The sequence below is a fragment of the Echinops telfairi genome, unplaced genomic scaffold (genome assembly GCF_000313985.2).
Source record: "Echinops telfairi isolate 266 unplaced genomic scaffold, ASM31398v2 ScPeMD7_5592;HRSCAF=6446, whole genome shotgun sequence".
In the NCBI taxonomy this organism is placed as follows: Eukaryota; Metazoa; Chordata; class Mammalia; order Afrosoricida; family Tenrecidae; genus Echinops; species Echinops telfairi.
This window is the reverse complement of record NW_022109491.1, coordinates 47,130,114-47,144,601: the sequence shown is the minus strand read 5'-3', so window position 1 is coordinate 47,144,601 and position 14,488 is coordinate 47,130,114. Positions and strand designations below refer to the sequence as shown.

Genomic DNA, 14,488 nt, shown 5'->3' with positions numbered 1-14,488 from the left:
CTTAGGCGATTCTAAGTAAACATGAGGGAATAAAAGAAAATATTTTCTGTCTTCATTCATTTCAACTCTTTTCTCTAAGAAATTCAGGCTAAATGACCTTTACAGATCATTTCTCTTTTAAGAACTTAATACAAAGAATAAATTAACCTTCGTTTTTCCATATAATGATGTGTAAGTAAAGATCCTAGCATTGATTTTAAACTGTAAATAGAACTCTCATCACATAAGAGAATGATCTAAGCATAATCAATAGGTATGACTTGATGTCCTCAAACCTGTTCACACCTCAAGTATAGACAATTAGGTTACTGGAGTCATTTCCTCCTCTGAGTCACTAGATTCATCTTTTAGTTCCCATGCTGCTTAGACTTTGTCTGTTTTTACATGTTTAATGTTTGTAGCATTTTTCCTCTTGCAGTTCTTGCACAGAATTGAATTTTTAGCCCAGATTTTCCTTATTTTAACATGTGACTAATCCTTCAGATTAAGATCTCATTCCCTAAAGTTTTTCATATGATTTGCATCTTCATTGTCTGGAATCTCAAGGTCATATCCCTTAAATTGTTGTCCCTCCTGCTCCACTCTCTACTTGAGAACTGTCGCCTGGGAATAGTGCCGCCATGCCTGTCTGTCTTGGATGCTGTTTTCCTTCAACTCATGGCTGAGTTGATATAAATAGCTTTCAATAAATGCACAAGTGTGTTTCTCTGAATAATCTACCTTTTTAGCATCAAGGTGATTTTGAAACCTCTGTAGTTTTTCACCAGTAATGTGGACAGTTAAGGCTTTCTTTATTCTTCAGTTTTTCCTTATTTGTCGGCCACTCTAGTAATTTGAGCAGCTTTTCTACTATATTAAGAGGAGCTCTGGTGGTGTAGTAGTTCTGCGTTGGGCTGCGATCTACAGGGTTGGCAATTCAAAACCACCACCACCTCCATGGGAGAGAGACTGGGCATTCTACTCCTTTAGACAATTACAGTGTGGAAGCCCCCAGGGCAGTGGTTCTCAACCTTCCTAATGCCGTGACCTTTTAATACAGTTCCTCATGTTGTGATGACCCCCAAACCATAAAATCATTTTTGTTGCTATATCATAACTGTAATTTTGCTACTGTTATGAATTGGGTGACCCCAGTGAAAGGGTCATTCTACCCCCAAAGGGGTTGTGATCCACAGGTTGAGAACCACCACCCCAGGGGTCACTATGAGTCAGCATTGACTTGATGACAGGGAGTTTTGTTGGTTTGTTTTTTTTACTCTATGGATGGCATCCAACCCCACTCGACCTGTTCTACTTTTTTCCATCGGTGCTTTAGGCACAATACCTTCCTCGTGGGCACAACAGACCTTGGGGCTCCAGAATGCGGCAATCTCATCCTGATTGTAATGGTTACAGATTGCCAAGTGATTATAGTCTAGATACTCCTGTGACCAAAGAAATCCATGTGGTGCCTCTTTTGGTAGATTTTTGGGGGGGATGCGGGGCGGTATAGGTTTTTTGTATGTCTGGTAAGATGTATGCCTAAGTATTTTATTTTTGGGGAGGCTGTTGGTCAATTATTGTTTCCCTGATTTTAGAGTTCTCATTGTGTAAAGGAAACCAAGTGATTTCTGTATCTTGATCTTGTAGTCTGCCTTGTTGCTGAATGTTTCTGATTAATTTCAGTAATGTTCTTCCTGAGACTTTAGAGTGTTCCATGTATATAATCATATCATCTGTAAATAAAAGTAGCTTTCCTTTTCTTTGCCCATCTGGGTGCTTTTCATTTCCCTTTCCTACCTTTTTGCTCTAACTAAGATTTCAAGTACAGTATTGAATAGGAGCTGTGGTAGAGAGTACCCTTGTCTGGTTTCCATTTACAATGGGATAGAATAAGATTAATGTTGGCCATATTTTTTGTATGTATACCCTTTATTATAGAAGAATTTACCTTCTATTACTATTTGTTAAATTTTTTTGCTAGAATGGGTTTGGATATTGTCCAAGCCTATTTGCAATGATTAATAAATCATGTGGTCTTTTCCTTTGTCTTATTTATGTGGTGGATTACATTGATTGCTTTTCTAAAGTTGAGTCAACCTCTCGTGCTTATCATAGCCATGATGCTTTTTTTTTTTTTTTAATGTTGGCATATACTAGTTAGGATGTTGTAGATAGAGATTTTTTTGAATGTATACTCCTGATAGGTAATGTCTTTTTATTTTTTTAAGTGATTTCTTTGCCTGGTTTGGGTATCAGGATTATACATAAAATGGATTCAGGAGTATTCCAATTTTTTTCTATACTATAGAATATCTTAAGTAGAACTGGTGTCAGCTCTTTGGTAGAATTCTCCAATGAAACTTCTAGGCCTGCACTTTCTTTTGTTGGGAGTTTTTAAATGACCTGACCAATTTCTTCTTTTGTTATAGGTCTTTTAAGGCTTTCTATACATGTGTGTTAAGTTATATAGTGTGTTTCAAGAAATTCATCTATTTTTCCTAGGTTTCCAAAGTTGTTGGAGTACAGTTCTTCTTAGAATTGTGTTGTTGTCCCTTTTATTTCAGTTAGTTATGTGGTGATTTTGCCCATTTAGTTTATTTATGTTATTTGAATATTTTCCTTTTTCTTTATTGCATTCCTTGGTGGCTTTTCAATTTTACTAATTTTTTAAAAAAAACAACTTCTAGTCTGTTGATTCTTTCAGTTGTTTTACTGTCTTTCATATCATTTATTTCAGTTCCAGTCTTTATTATTTCTTTTCTTCTGGTGACCGTATGCTTATTTTGCTCTTCTTTTTATAGTGTTTGGAGGTGTTGGGTTAAAGTATTGATTCTGATTCTTGTTTTCTTTTTTATGTGAGGATGGGGGCTTGCTATACTTCTGGTCACCAGAAGGCTGTGACAAACAGGGGTAGGGCTTGGGGCTAAGGTTTCTGCTCTTCATTCACCAGTGTGGGTACGTGTGTGGCCTTAGATGAGCAGATCTGGTTATCAGGTTGTCTTGATTGAAGCGAAGCTTTCATAAGTTTAATGTGGCCATACTATGTCAGGCCAGCTAACAATTCACCATTCTGTTTATCTCTTTGTTTGCTGTTTCTGTACAGTTTTTTCCTACTCAGTACTGGATCATTGTCATCTGTATCTGGTTCATTTGTTCTCTCTATTCTTAGTTGTAGTGGGTCTCGGTGGGCTTTCAACTTACTCTGCCATCTTGCTTATAATCTGGATTAATTAACTTTTATTCCCACTTTTTCTTTAAAGATTTGAGACAGCATATAAAAATTCATATAATGCAATAGTAAAGAAAAGTTAAAATTCAGGTAGAAAGATTACAAATTTGATTAAAATTCCAAAATTTATGCCTGACAGCATCATATACTTGCTAGGAAAATGGGGTATGTTGGATTGGATTTTGACCTCAGGGTTTTACATCAATTAGAATCACAGAGTACATAAGGAAAGTTAATCCACATGCTTATCCTAGCTCTAAACTGAGGAAGAATTTCTTTTGAAAAGTTTTATAAAAGGTTCATTGTTTGCTATTTTAACCTACAACCTCAGCAGTAGTTTTATTGTAGATTGTATCCATTAGTATTGCTGTATAACAAATTCGTTCTTTAGTCAGTGGGTGTGGAACAAGAGAGATTGCTGATATCAGATGGATCTTGACTCAAAGCAGAGAATGCCAGAATGATTTTTCCTTTTTTTTTTTTAAATTGACTATGCCATGGCCTTTGACTATGTAGATCATAATAACTCTGGGTAACCTTGAGAAAAATAGGAATTCCAGAACACTTCATTGTGCTTATGTGGGGTATTTTACATAGGTAAGAAGGCAGCTGTTTAAACAGAACAAAGGAATATGGCATGGTTTAAAATCAGGAAAGGTATGTATCAGTGTTATATCCTATCACCATACTTGTTCAAGATTGGAGGAAGGCTTAGTAACTACTACCTGTGCGGCATGCAGATGATGCAACCTTGCTTTCTGAAAGTGAGGAGGACTTGAAACATTTGCTGATGAAGATCAATGATTGCAGCTTTCAGTATAGATTATTAGTCAATGTAAAGAAGACTAAAATCTTCATAACTTGACCAATAGGTAACATCCTAATAAACGGAGAAAAGATTAAAGTTGTCAAAGATTTCTTCTTGCTTGGCTCCACAGTTAATGCTTACGGAAGCAGTAGTCAAGAGATCAAAAGAGAGTTGAATTGCATTAGGTAAATCTGTTGTACAAGACCTCTTTCCAGTATGGGAAAGTAATGTTGCCTGGAGGACTAAGGTGCACGACAAGCCCTGGTATTTTCCATTGCCTCATATGCATGGTAAAGATGTACACTGAATAAGGAAGACTGAAGAAGGATCGATGCATTTTCACTGTGGCGCTGGAGAAGAATACTGAAAGTACCATGGACTGCTCAAAGGACAAACTGATCTGTTTCAGAAGTATGATCAGAATGCTCCTTAGAGATAAAGATGGCAAGACTTCTTCATACATACTTTGACATAGTGTCAGAAGAAACCAGTTCCTGGAAAACAACATCATGCCTTTAAAGTGGTAGGACAGCGTGAAAGAGGAAGGTGTTCAACGAGTGGAATTGACACAGTAGCTGTAACAATGGGCTCAGACATAAGAAACATTATGAGCATGGCACAGGACTGGGCAGTGTGTGTTGGTTCAAAACTCACTATATGGCACCTAACAACAACAACATAGTCATTGACTTAAAATAACCACCATTAGTGCATAGGTTATCACACTCATTTGGCCTCCTGACCCCTTTTCAGAAAAATAACAACAACAAAATTCCTCAGCACCACTCTGCTGGCAGATTAAAAAAAAAAAAAAAAAGCTGTACTACAGCCCAGTATCTCAGGAAATAGTGTAGGTATCTGTGTTTGTATCCTTCTTCCCAGGGGTGGCATTGCCTACTTTGGGAAACACTGATTTAGGTCTTGACTTTATGAGTTGGCAATTTTGGTTGAGCTCTGCTAGGGAGTTCTTCTGCCAACCCTATCTGGATTCACTCATGTTTATAGGTTATGAAATGGTTGGCTTGGCAGCTCTGCTTCTGTGGGTTGGCTGGCAGGTGGAGGGCATTGGAAGTTACAGGAACACATGTCTTTCATCATCATTTAGGCTAGCTCCATCTGGTTCATATAATGGCCTAGGGTTTCAGGAAGACAGCAACCCCCCATTTACAATGTCTCTCAAGTCTGTGAGATCAGTTTTGCTACCAATGTCAGTCATGTGAAGAAGTTCAGAGTCAGTGTGGAAAAGAACTAACAGAGAATATAGACAGAGGGAGCTGTGAACACATTACAATGATTAATTAACTATCTAGTCATGTAATTACTGTGACTGAATCTTGTAAACTGTTTATTGCAGTGTGAGAATAGCTTGCAGGTAATACCAGGTAGTGAAAGTAAGATAATAATAAACTGAAAAAAAGGTGCTTAAATATGTGGCATTCTAGTGGAACAATTTAATCCCAGTGTAGATATACACTGTCAGTTATTACAGTGATTTTTAAATAGTTTTAGCAGCAGATTCTCTTCCATCCACCATGATCCATTTGAATAAGTGGAAAAGCCCTTTCTTGCCAATATATTCAAACTGGAGATTTTGGATGTTTGAAGGGATGGAGGACCAAGTGCTTGATCCTCTGGAAATCCATGTTATCTCTCTCAGCAACTCTTAAAGCCCCTGTGTATACGTAAGGCATTTGAAGATTAAGATACTTCCATCTAGGAACTTTACTAAGGCTTTAGCTCTCAGCCCAAAAAAAGTCTACCCTACAAATGGATGCTTTCAGAATGCAGGGAAAGTAATTCTTCTCTTCCGCTATATGACTACCGATTCATAAGAAGAGATAGACTTTGCTTTACAAAAACAAATACAACAGAAAATTTTAAATTATTTATTTATAATTACAATTATCATATAACAATTACAAGTGTTTCTGATTTATCATATTGCTTTATTCAGAACTGTTCTTTAAGTCTTCCCTGTAGAATAGCTTGCCTTTTCTAAGTACCAGACTGCTGCAAACAAAATGACAGACTTAGGTGTGAAAACAAGTCATAGGTGACAGCAACCGGCAACATCAGGAATCTCTGTCTCCTTTTGCATTTCTTTTGGATCATTGGCTGTTCATTTAAATCTTGACCAGCCTGAAAAGAAGAAAAAGAAATTGAATCTCAGAGTTACAGTTTTTAAAATTGGTTTAGATCTTTGCTAAAGTAGGTATTTATAGATTTTTATTTTACTTGCTTGGTTGATTGATTCAACATTCAAATTTATAGGCACAGATTTCACTTAGGGATTCGTGGGAAGGAGGGATTGGTGTGTCATGAGGAAGGACCTGTCTGCCCTCAGTATCTGAATTTTTGGTTTTAAAATAGTCATTTTCCAAATGTCCCAGGGATGTGCTTATACTGAGAAAGGCTTATTAATAATATTCTTGTTGACATTAAATGAGTACTATGAAGAATGTGAAAATTTTCAGGAAATTATGGAAAACTCATTGGCAGAAGGAACTTTGTAACACAGGAAATTAGAATTTAATTGGTAACAAGGTAATCCGCTGGCTTTATACAATTGTATGAATATAATTTACTGAGCAGCACAGGCTACAAAATGAATATTAATGAAACCTTTATTTTCTTATTTTTAACCAGGCTGTGTTCTAGATTCTCAGAAAGGAATTGCTGTGGGTAGATCCTTTTCTCTCACCTGGCGGAGCCACCCAGATGCCACTGAGCCAATGAGATTTAGGAGTGCTACTACATCTGGAGCACCGGGGGTTGAGAAAGCAAGAAACATTGTTCGCCAAAAAGCAACTGGTAAATATTTTTCTAAGTATTTCTCAAAGTTGTGTTTGCTGTCTGAAATTGATTTACCAAAGATAAAGTAGTTAGATTTTTAAAATCCACTCTGAACTTAAATCTTAGACCTTTTTTTTTTAAAAAAAAAGAATTGTATCTATATCTTTAACATTTTTTGTTCGGGTTACTTTTCAAAAATAATTTTTGATATTTATTTCTAGGTCTTCCATTGTAGATAATTACTTGAAATGTTAATATTATACAAAATAAGGGAAATATAGGGTTTGTATCTACCTGGAAGAAAATAGATTCTTAAAGATCAGTATATTAGTGGGGTTCTTTTTGGTCATTGTTAAACTATTACTCTTAATAGACTGTGGCAAATTGGCAAAGAAAAAGAAAGCTATATGCTGAATAGTTTTTAGGATTGAAGAGTCATTTAAATCTTTTGCTTCAGAAAATTGAGCTTTTTATGTCTGTGCATGCTGTTTTTTCAATGTAGTATAATAAATAATTTGACAGAGGACCCTCATTTAATTAGATTGCTCTTCTATGCTATGCAAAGGAAAATAGAAATCTTTAAAAAGTAAGCTTATATTGAGTCTTTAGTAAGAAAAAATAAAGCCTCTCCTCAAACATTGAAACTGTAACTTAGATTTAAGGTAAATTAACCTCAGTCGTCTTGTTTTTAATTACTAATATAATGCAATTATAGTTGATATTCAGCATGTTGACTTCCAGAAAATATAAAATTCCCCCAGTCATAAAACAAACATTCATTTAAGCTCAGTATGTTATGGTGATTAAAGGCTTAGTCCAGATGACTCCAAATTCCATTTGAGTATTTATGAAAATATATCTTAGTCATAACTGCCCAAACTTTCTCTGTACTTCACAACCCTTATGTCACAATTATAATAAAAATGGTCATTTGAAACACTTAACTTTTTTAATTCTCATAACATTTTAATGAGAAGCAAATTATTGCATGTTGCTTATCTTATGTTACTACTTAGCCAGGACATAGCCTTAGAAAAGCTTGCATCTCACAATCTCAATAGGTATTTTAAATTAACAGACAGCACTCACAAGAACCATTATGTTTTAGGAAATAGTCTAAAAATTCATAGTATTTCAAAAACAGTACTTTCATATAACCATGTAAATGTAACTGTAGCATGTGTCACTTACAGGCTATAAACCTGATCTTTGTAGGAGTTATAAATTTAGCAACAGTCACAATAACAAAAACCAACTTGGAATCATAAACTATGAAAGATGGTGAAGCCACTGACAGCTACTGAGATGGACAAAACTATTCCCTGTATGTATTTTACACGCAAACATATATACACCCTGATACATGTGAGGAGTACCCCCCCAAAATGGAGGGTTTTTTTGCCCAAGCTATGTACTTAAATTTTTTTACAAAACAACCTTATCACCTTCAAAGTACTTTCCATTACACTTAATTCATTGGTCAAATCTGCGATTCCATTCCTGAGAACATTTTTCAAACTAATCTGTTTGGATGGCTGACAGCACCTCCCTCGTATTTTTTTTTCCACCTATTCTACTTCATCAAATCACTGTCTTTTCATGTCCCTCTTCATTCGTGGAGACAAAAAGAAGTTGCAAGGTGTGACATCAGGTGAATAAGGTATGTCGGGCAAGAGAAATATGCTGTTTTTGCCCAAAACTGGCACACTGAGATGACTACGTGAGCAGGTGCATTGTTGTGGTGGCAAAACCAGTACCCTGTCTGCCACAAATCAGGCCTTTTTAAAATCACGTGCTGTTGATGCAGTCTTTTCAGAACCTCGAAATAGAAAGCTTGATTAACAGCCTGACCTGGTGAGATGAACTCCAAATACACTGTTCCCTTCACCTCAAAAAACAAATAGACATCTTCTTGATCTTAGATTTCACTTGAGGAGCTTTTTGGGGGCAAGGTGATAATGACGTCTTCCACTGGCTTGATGGATGTTCACTTTCTGGGTTGTAAGAATAGCATCATGTCTCATCACTAGTAATGACCTTGGGGGGAAATCTGGGTTACTTCAGAGCTGTTCTTTGAAAGCAAGGCATGTTTCCAGTCTACACTGGACTTTTTCCTGGTCTGTCAGAACCAGAGGCACAAATTTCGCAGCAACCTTACTCCAAAATGTTCTGTTAATGTTTGCTGAACTGAGCACCGAGATAGTCCAGATAACTTCTCCATCTCTTCAATTGGCCATCATCGGCCTTTGAGGACAAGTGTACAAATTTTGTTGACATTTTTGTCTGTTCAGAAAGTTAATGCATGTTCAGGCTTGATGTGTTCTCACTCAACACTTCACCTGTTTTGAAATGAGAAAACCACTGGGACACTTGAGTTTTCCCCATAGCGCTGTCCTTGTAGCTGTGTTCAACATCACAACCGTTTCTGCGGCATATTTCCCAAGCAGGAAACAAAATTTCACAGCCACAAGCTGTTCTATTAAATCAGCCATCACAAAAAATGAAATTCGAGCAAACTACTTTTATGAAAAACTTAACTGTGACCAGAAAGAACCTTCCCAGGCGACACCACTGGGTACACTAACTCAGAGCGAGTTGCTCAATACTCCCCTAGTGGGAAAAATGCATACAATGAAATTTCTGCCCAGAGAAGCTTTTTTTCCCGTTTTTTGGGGGGGTACCCCTACACACACACACACACACACACACACACACACATATATGCATTTCTTATTTTTAATATTTTTTATTATGTGTACAAATTGTGATCTTAATGCCATTGGGTCAATTCTGACTCATAGTGATCTTTGAAAATTTTGTTATTATGATATATATAAAATTTATTTATATAATACCAAATTTAATGATTTCATTAGTTCTTTATCAATCCTTTATTCCTGTCCTTTTTTTCTTTAAAAAGGCCCAGAATATTTTATGATAGAGTTTGAATGCTCTAGAGACCACCTTTTTGTGAAAAAAGAGGTGATCATAAAGTGAGTTTTTGTTTTAACAATAAAAAAGTATTTATTATGGAAGACCCAATTAAAAATATTATTCTTCCTTATAATTTCAATAAGAGCATAATTTACTATTACTATATTATGATTTGCCTAGTAGGTTGCAATTAGAGAAGACTTAAGTGAGGAGCAAGGGAGAATTATAAGACTCCAATGAAGAACAGTGAAAAGACAAAGAATGCATTCTTTAAGAATTAGTTAACTTTGAATTTTATGATATGTGAATTACATACCAATAAAACTGCTGTGAAGGAAAAAATCAGCAGCACTATGCTGAACACAGAGTATATACACACAGATTAGTAAACTTTCTCTGAATATGACTTACACTAAAATATTTCATGTTTAAAATGATAGTATAATTAAATCAAAACTGAATTTCCACATAAGATTATTATCCCACCTTTTACTATTTTAAAAATGTCTAGTGTTTTTGAAATTGCACGATCATACGAAAAATTTCTAAACAACACTTTAATGAAAAGTCCCCGGATTATAGTGAAAGATAAGCACATTTTCTGGCAATTTAGAGTAAGTTTGACATTTGTATGTAAGTAAATGACACATGTAAATGATACCATAGTCAGATTGCATCTTGTCATTTTAATGAGAAAGTATAGTAAAAAGTTTATTTTTTACTTTTTGCAGATGTCTACTGCCATTTGTAGTTCTGCTTCATTAATGTTAAATGAAGTTACATAAAAGTAGTAAAACAGAAAGCCTTTATACTCATGTTATAATAATAACTGGTTATCATGCAGATAGTTCTATAGATATCAGACATAATTTCCTGTGTCCATCTATTTTCTTAAATGTTCTTCAATTATGTATGGAAAACTTGAGTGCATCATAAAAGGTAATAATAAGGTTATGGGGGGTTAATGTGCTTTAAATATGGAGTGTGATATAAAAGGATAGGTTCATGGAGATTCTTACCTTTTTTACCAGGTTAATCTTAATGATCTATTTGACTTGTAAGTGGTATTGAGATTTTAGAATATTTAATTTACTAAAGGGCTTGTTTTCTTAATACAGTCAGCTCTCAGTAAAACCAATTTTGTGAATTACTTGCTATTTAAACAAAAATTTTAGTCACAAACTGGATTTTTTTCTCTCTCTCACCATTTTGTGTTTGTTCTTATGAATAAAATCTGATTATAATGTCTGTCCAAATAAACAACCCAAATGTGAATCTGACACACAGCAGGAAAAAATAGAAAAGCATTCCAAAATCACTTGTGCATTACTTTTCAATTCCTTGTGGATTGCCCTTTCTCCTGTATTATTAGAATGGCTGAAAGTTGACTGTATTTAGATAACTCATTAAATATTATGCTTGGTACTGACTTCTTTTAAAGTTTAAAGTGATTTTCTTTAAATATTTAACGAGAGCCCAGAAAAAAAGAAAGAAATATAAAGTCCTGATATTCTTCTGACATAATTGTTACTTTATCTTTCCTGGAAGCTAAACGAAGTCAATCTATCGGCAACTGTGTTCACCTTTCTGAGGCTTTGCCTGCCACTAAAAGTGTCCCGCTCTTCCACACCATGAGCGTTCTCTTACCTGGTCTCTCTTACTCTTCTTGCTCCCACAGCCTTTCAGGTACTGTAATGCTGTCATTTCCTGTGTCCATCGGTGTCTGTGGGCCTCTTCCACTTGCCATTGAGCCTACCTCCCTTTGTTCTCACCCGACATCTCACACGCCTGCCTGGCATTTCACTTTCCATTTGTTTTTAATTATATCAATAATTATTTTTATATAGATTGGTGTTTAGTGGACATTAGATAATTTTAAGGAATTCTTTAACTTCACAGGTCTCTACATTTATAATCAAAATAACTCTTCTTTAGTAATTTTTCTAAAAGCCCTTGTGAATTACTTGTGGATTGCTAATTTCCAAAACAAAAAAACTTTAGTTCTGGCCTTAAGCAATTAACATTCATTTAGTCACTGTGTGACTTATACACAGTGTGTTTTATGGTTTAAGATATTTATCATGTTACAGCACAAAAATTATTTTTGGTCAAGTCACAAGATTTGTAGCTGAAACAAATGACAGCATGCAGTAAAAGGATTCAGTTACTCCACAGTAAATAATCTCACTGCTACCGACTTCGTTCTGACTCAGAGTGAGGAGCTCTGATAGTATGCAGGTCACAGTCTTGAGGTCAGCAGTTGGAAATCACCATCTGCTCCTCAGGGAAAGAAGAGGCTTTCTACTCCTGTAAGCAGTTACAGTTGTGGAAACCCACAGGGGCACTTCTACCCTGTCCTTTGGGGTCACTATGAGTCTGGATTGACTGAATGGAAGTGAGAGGCAGTGAATAATTAGGTCTGTATTCCATTATTATTCCTGGTGAGGCTATTGGGTAAGCATTGAACTGCTAACTGCAAGTTCAGCAGTTTAAGCCCATCAACCACTGTGCTGGAGAAAGATGAAGCTATTTGTTTCTATAAAGATTTATCATCCTGGAAATCAGAATCAAATTGATGGCATTGGGTTTGATTTGGTTTTTTCAGGAACCCATCTCGCAGAAAGTATGGCCAAATTTGGCCAAATTAGGTCCAGGTGTGCGTGTTTGACTGTCTGGTCTGAGAGTTATAGTCCTAAAAACACTGTACAGGGTTGCTTTAAGTTAGAATCCACTTGATGGCAGTGGGTTTGGCTTTAGGTTTTTAAGGGCAATGATGACTTTATGCAGTGGTGGGATTCAAATAATTTAACAACCAATTCAGTGCCCTAAGGACAGTATTAAGTATAAAAATTGATATACTCAAAGGTGCTTTATTTTGTCATGCATTGACTACTTAAATAAGAACAATAAAAGAGGTCCACAAAACTAGTTTATAAGAATGTTAAAATGTTAAAGAAAAAATATTAAATAATACCTGACCCAAATCAACAAAACTGTTATTTATTGGCATCCTTTCTTGCAATATTCTTTGCTTTTATCTGAGCATCATTGGTCATGTAATTTGTCCTTAATCAATTTTTCACTGTAAGAGTAGGATCCCATTCATTTAGAGGTAGGCCAATTGGACAGTAGTCATTATGTTTGATACATTGGAAACAGGTGACTTCTCTTCTCTGAACATATTATGTTCATCTTTGAAAACCCCTTTCCACTTCTGCCAAGCTTACAGCAATTGTTCTGACAAGATTTGTAGCTGAAACAAATGACAGCATGCAACACTCGGGTTATTTGGTCCTCTTCTCTTTGTGCTATATGTTTACTGAAGTAACAATCACAGGGAATAAAATGTAGTATTTAATCAAAAGTATAACAAGCTTTGTAAAATGAATAAAATATTACAAGCCTAGTTCTCGCTAACTTTTTATACCTATAGACAGTATGGCTATTACTAGGGGCGCTTAGAATATACTGTTGCACATATGAATATTAAAAAACAGTATGGAATGTAAATGTGTGATTTCCACATTAGGCAGCTGCCCAACTGCTTACCTTATTGAGAACCTTGACTACAAGTGCCATTTTAGCAACTAGTTTACCAAACTCAACAAAAAATTAGTTATCAGTTCTGCCAAACATGCAAATTGGCTGAACCCCACCACCGACTCTGCAGTAGAATAATCAGCTTTTGTGCAGGAGACCTGATTTGATTCTTAGCCAATGCACTTTAAAGGCAGCGACTGTTTGTCTGTCAGTGGAGGCTTCTGTATTGCTATGGAGGCTGAACAGATTTCATCAGTATCTAGATTAGAACACATTAGGAAGCAAGGCCTTGTGGTCTACGTCTAAAACAAATCAGCCAGTGAAAACCCAATGGATCATAATGGCTCAGTCTCATTGCTGTGGTTCAGGAACTTTCTTGACAGCAGCTAACAAAAATAACAAAAAGTGAACTCAGTTTACGAAAGAAGAAACTATTTCCATGTTATTTTTTATTTTCAGAAGTTTGTCTTTACGGATTGTTATTTATTTGATATTGGAGGTAGACTAATGATAAAGCACTTGATAATTAGCTGGAAGGTTGAACCACCCACCTAGAAGCCAAGCCTGGTGAACTGTTTTCAAAACAGCACAATCTTGAAAACACGAAGGAGTGTTTCTACTCGGTACAAATAAGAGTTATGAATTAAAATGGACTAGATGACACATGACAAAGAAAAAATATACTTTATTGTTTAGTTTCTAGAATAAGAGGTAAGGAATTACTTTTACCAAGACTGAAGAGGACAGCATTTCTTTGCTTATTAATGTTCTTACATAAATGAGGTGCACATGCATATCACACCCAGGGTGAATGCAGTATTTGGGTAATGATCTGTATAATATTTCCTAGAAACTTTTTTGGTTTAAGTCACTACTGAAGGTAAAAACTAATAAGGGTGATACAAGGAAAGAAGCTCACTTGTCAATTAAATAACTAAAATGTAAAATATTTTGTGCTAGTCTGGGTAAACTAGGGAAACAAATCCACAGAAACCCCTATGTATAAGAGAGAGTTTATATAAAGGGAAAGTGTACATTAAGAAAGCATCCCAACCCAGTGCTGTCCAAGCCCATAAGTCCAACATTAGCCCCTATGTCTGAACACCGATCTACAAAGTCCTCCTCCATCTCACAAAACAAGCAGTATGATGCCGACTGCGGGAGGAAAGCAGAATCAGTGAATGTATAAGCATCTCAGCACT

At 35.7% G+C, this 14,488-nt stretch overlaps 1 protein-coding gene across 1 annotated transcript in view; it reads left to right on the top strand.

Annotated features, from left to right (window-relative positions):
- Positions 1 to 14,488, top strand: part of RALGAPA2 (Ral GTPase activating protein catalytic subunit alpha 2) — a 364,385-nt gene that overhangs the window by 57,565 nt on the left and 292,332 nt on the right. The window contains exons 14-15 of the mRNA XM_045295177.1: positions 6,666 to 6,830; positions 11,295 to 11,432. Of these exons, the coding sequence (XP_045151112.1) occupies positions 6,666 to 6,830; positions 11,295 to 11,432 (303 nt within the window). The remainder of the gene's footprint in view (positions 1 to 6,665; positions 6,831 to 11,294; positions 11,433 to 14,488) is intronic.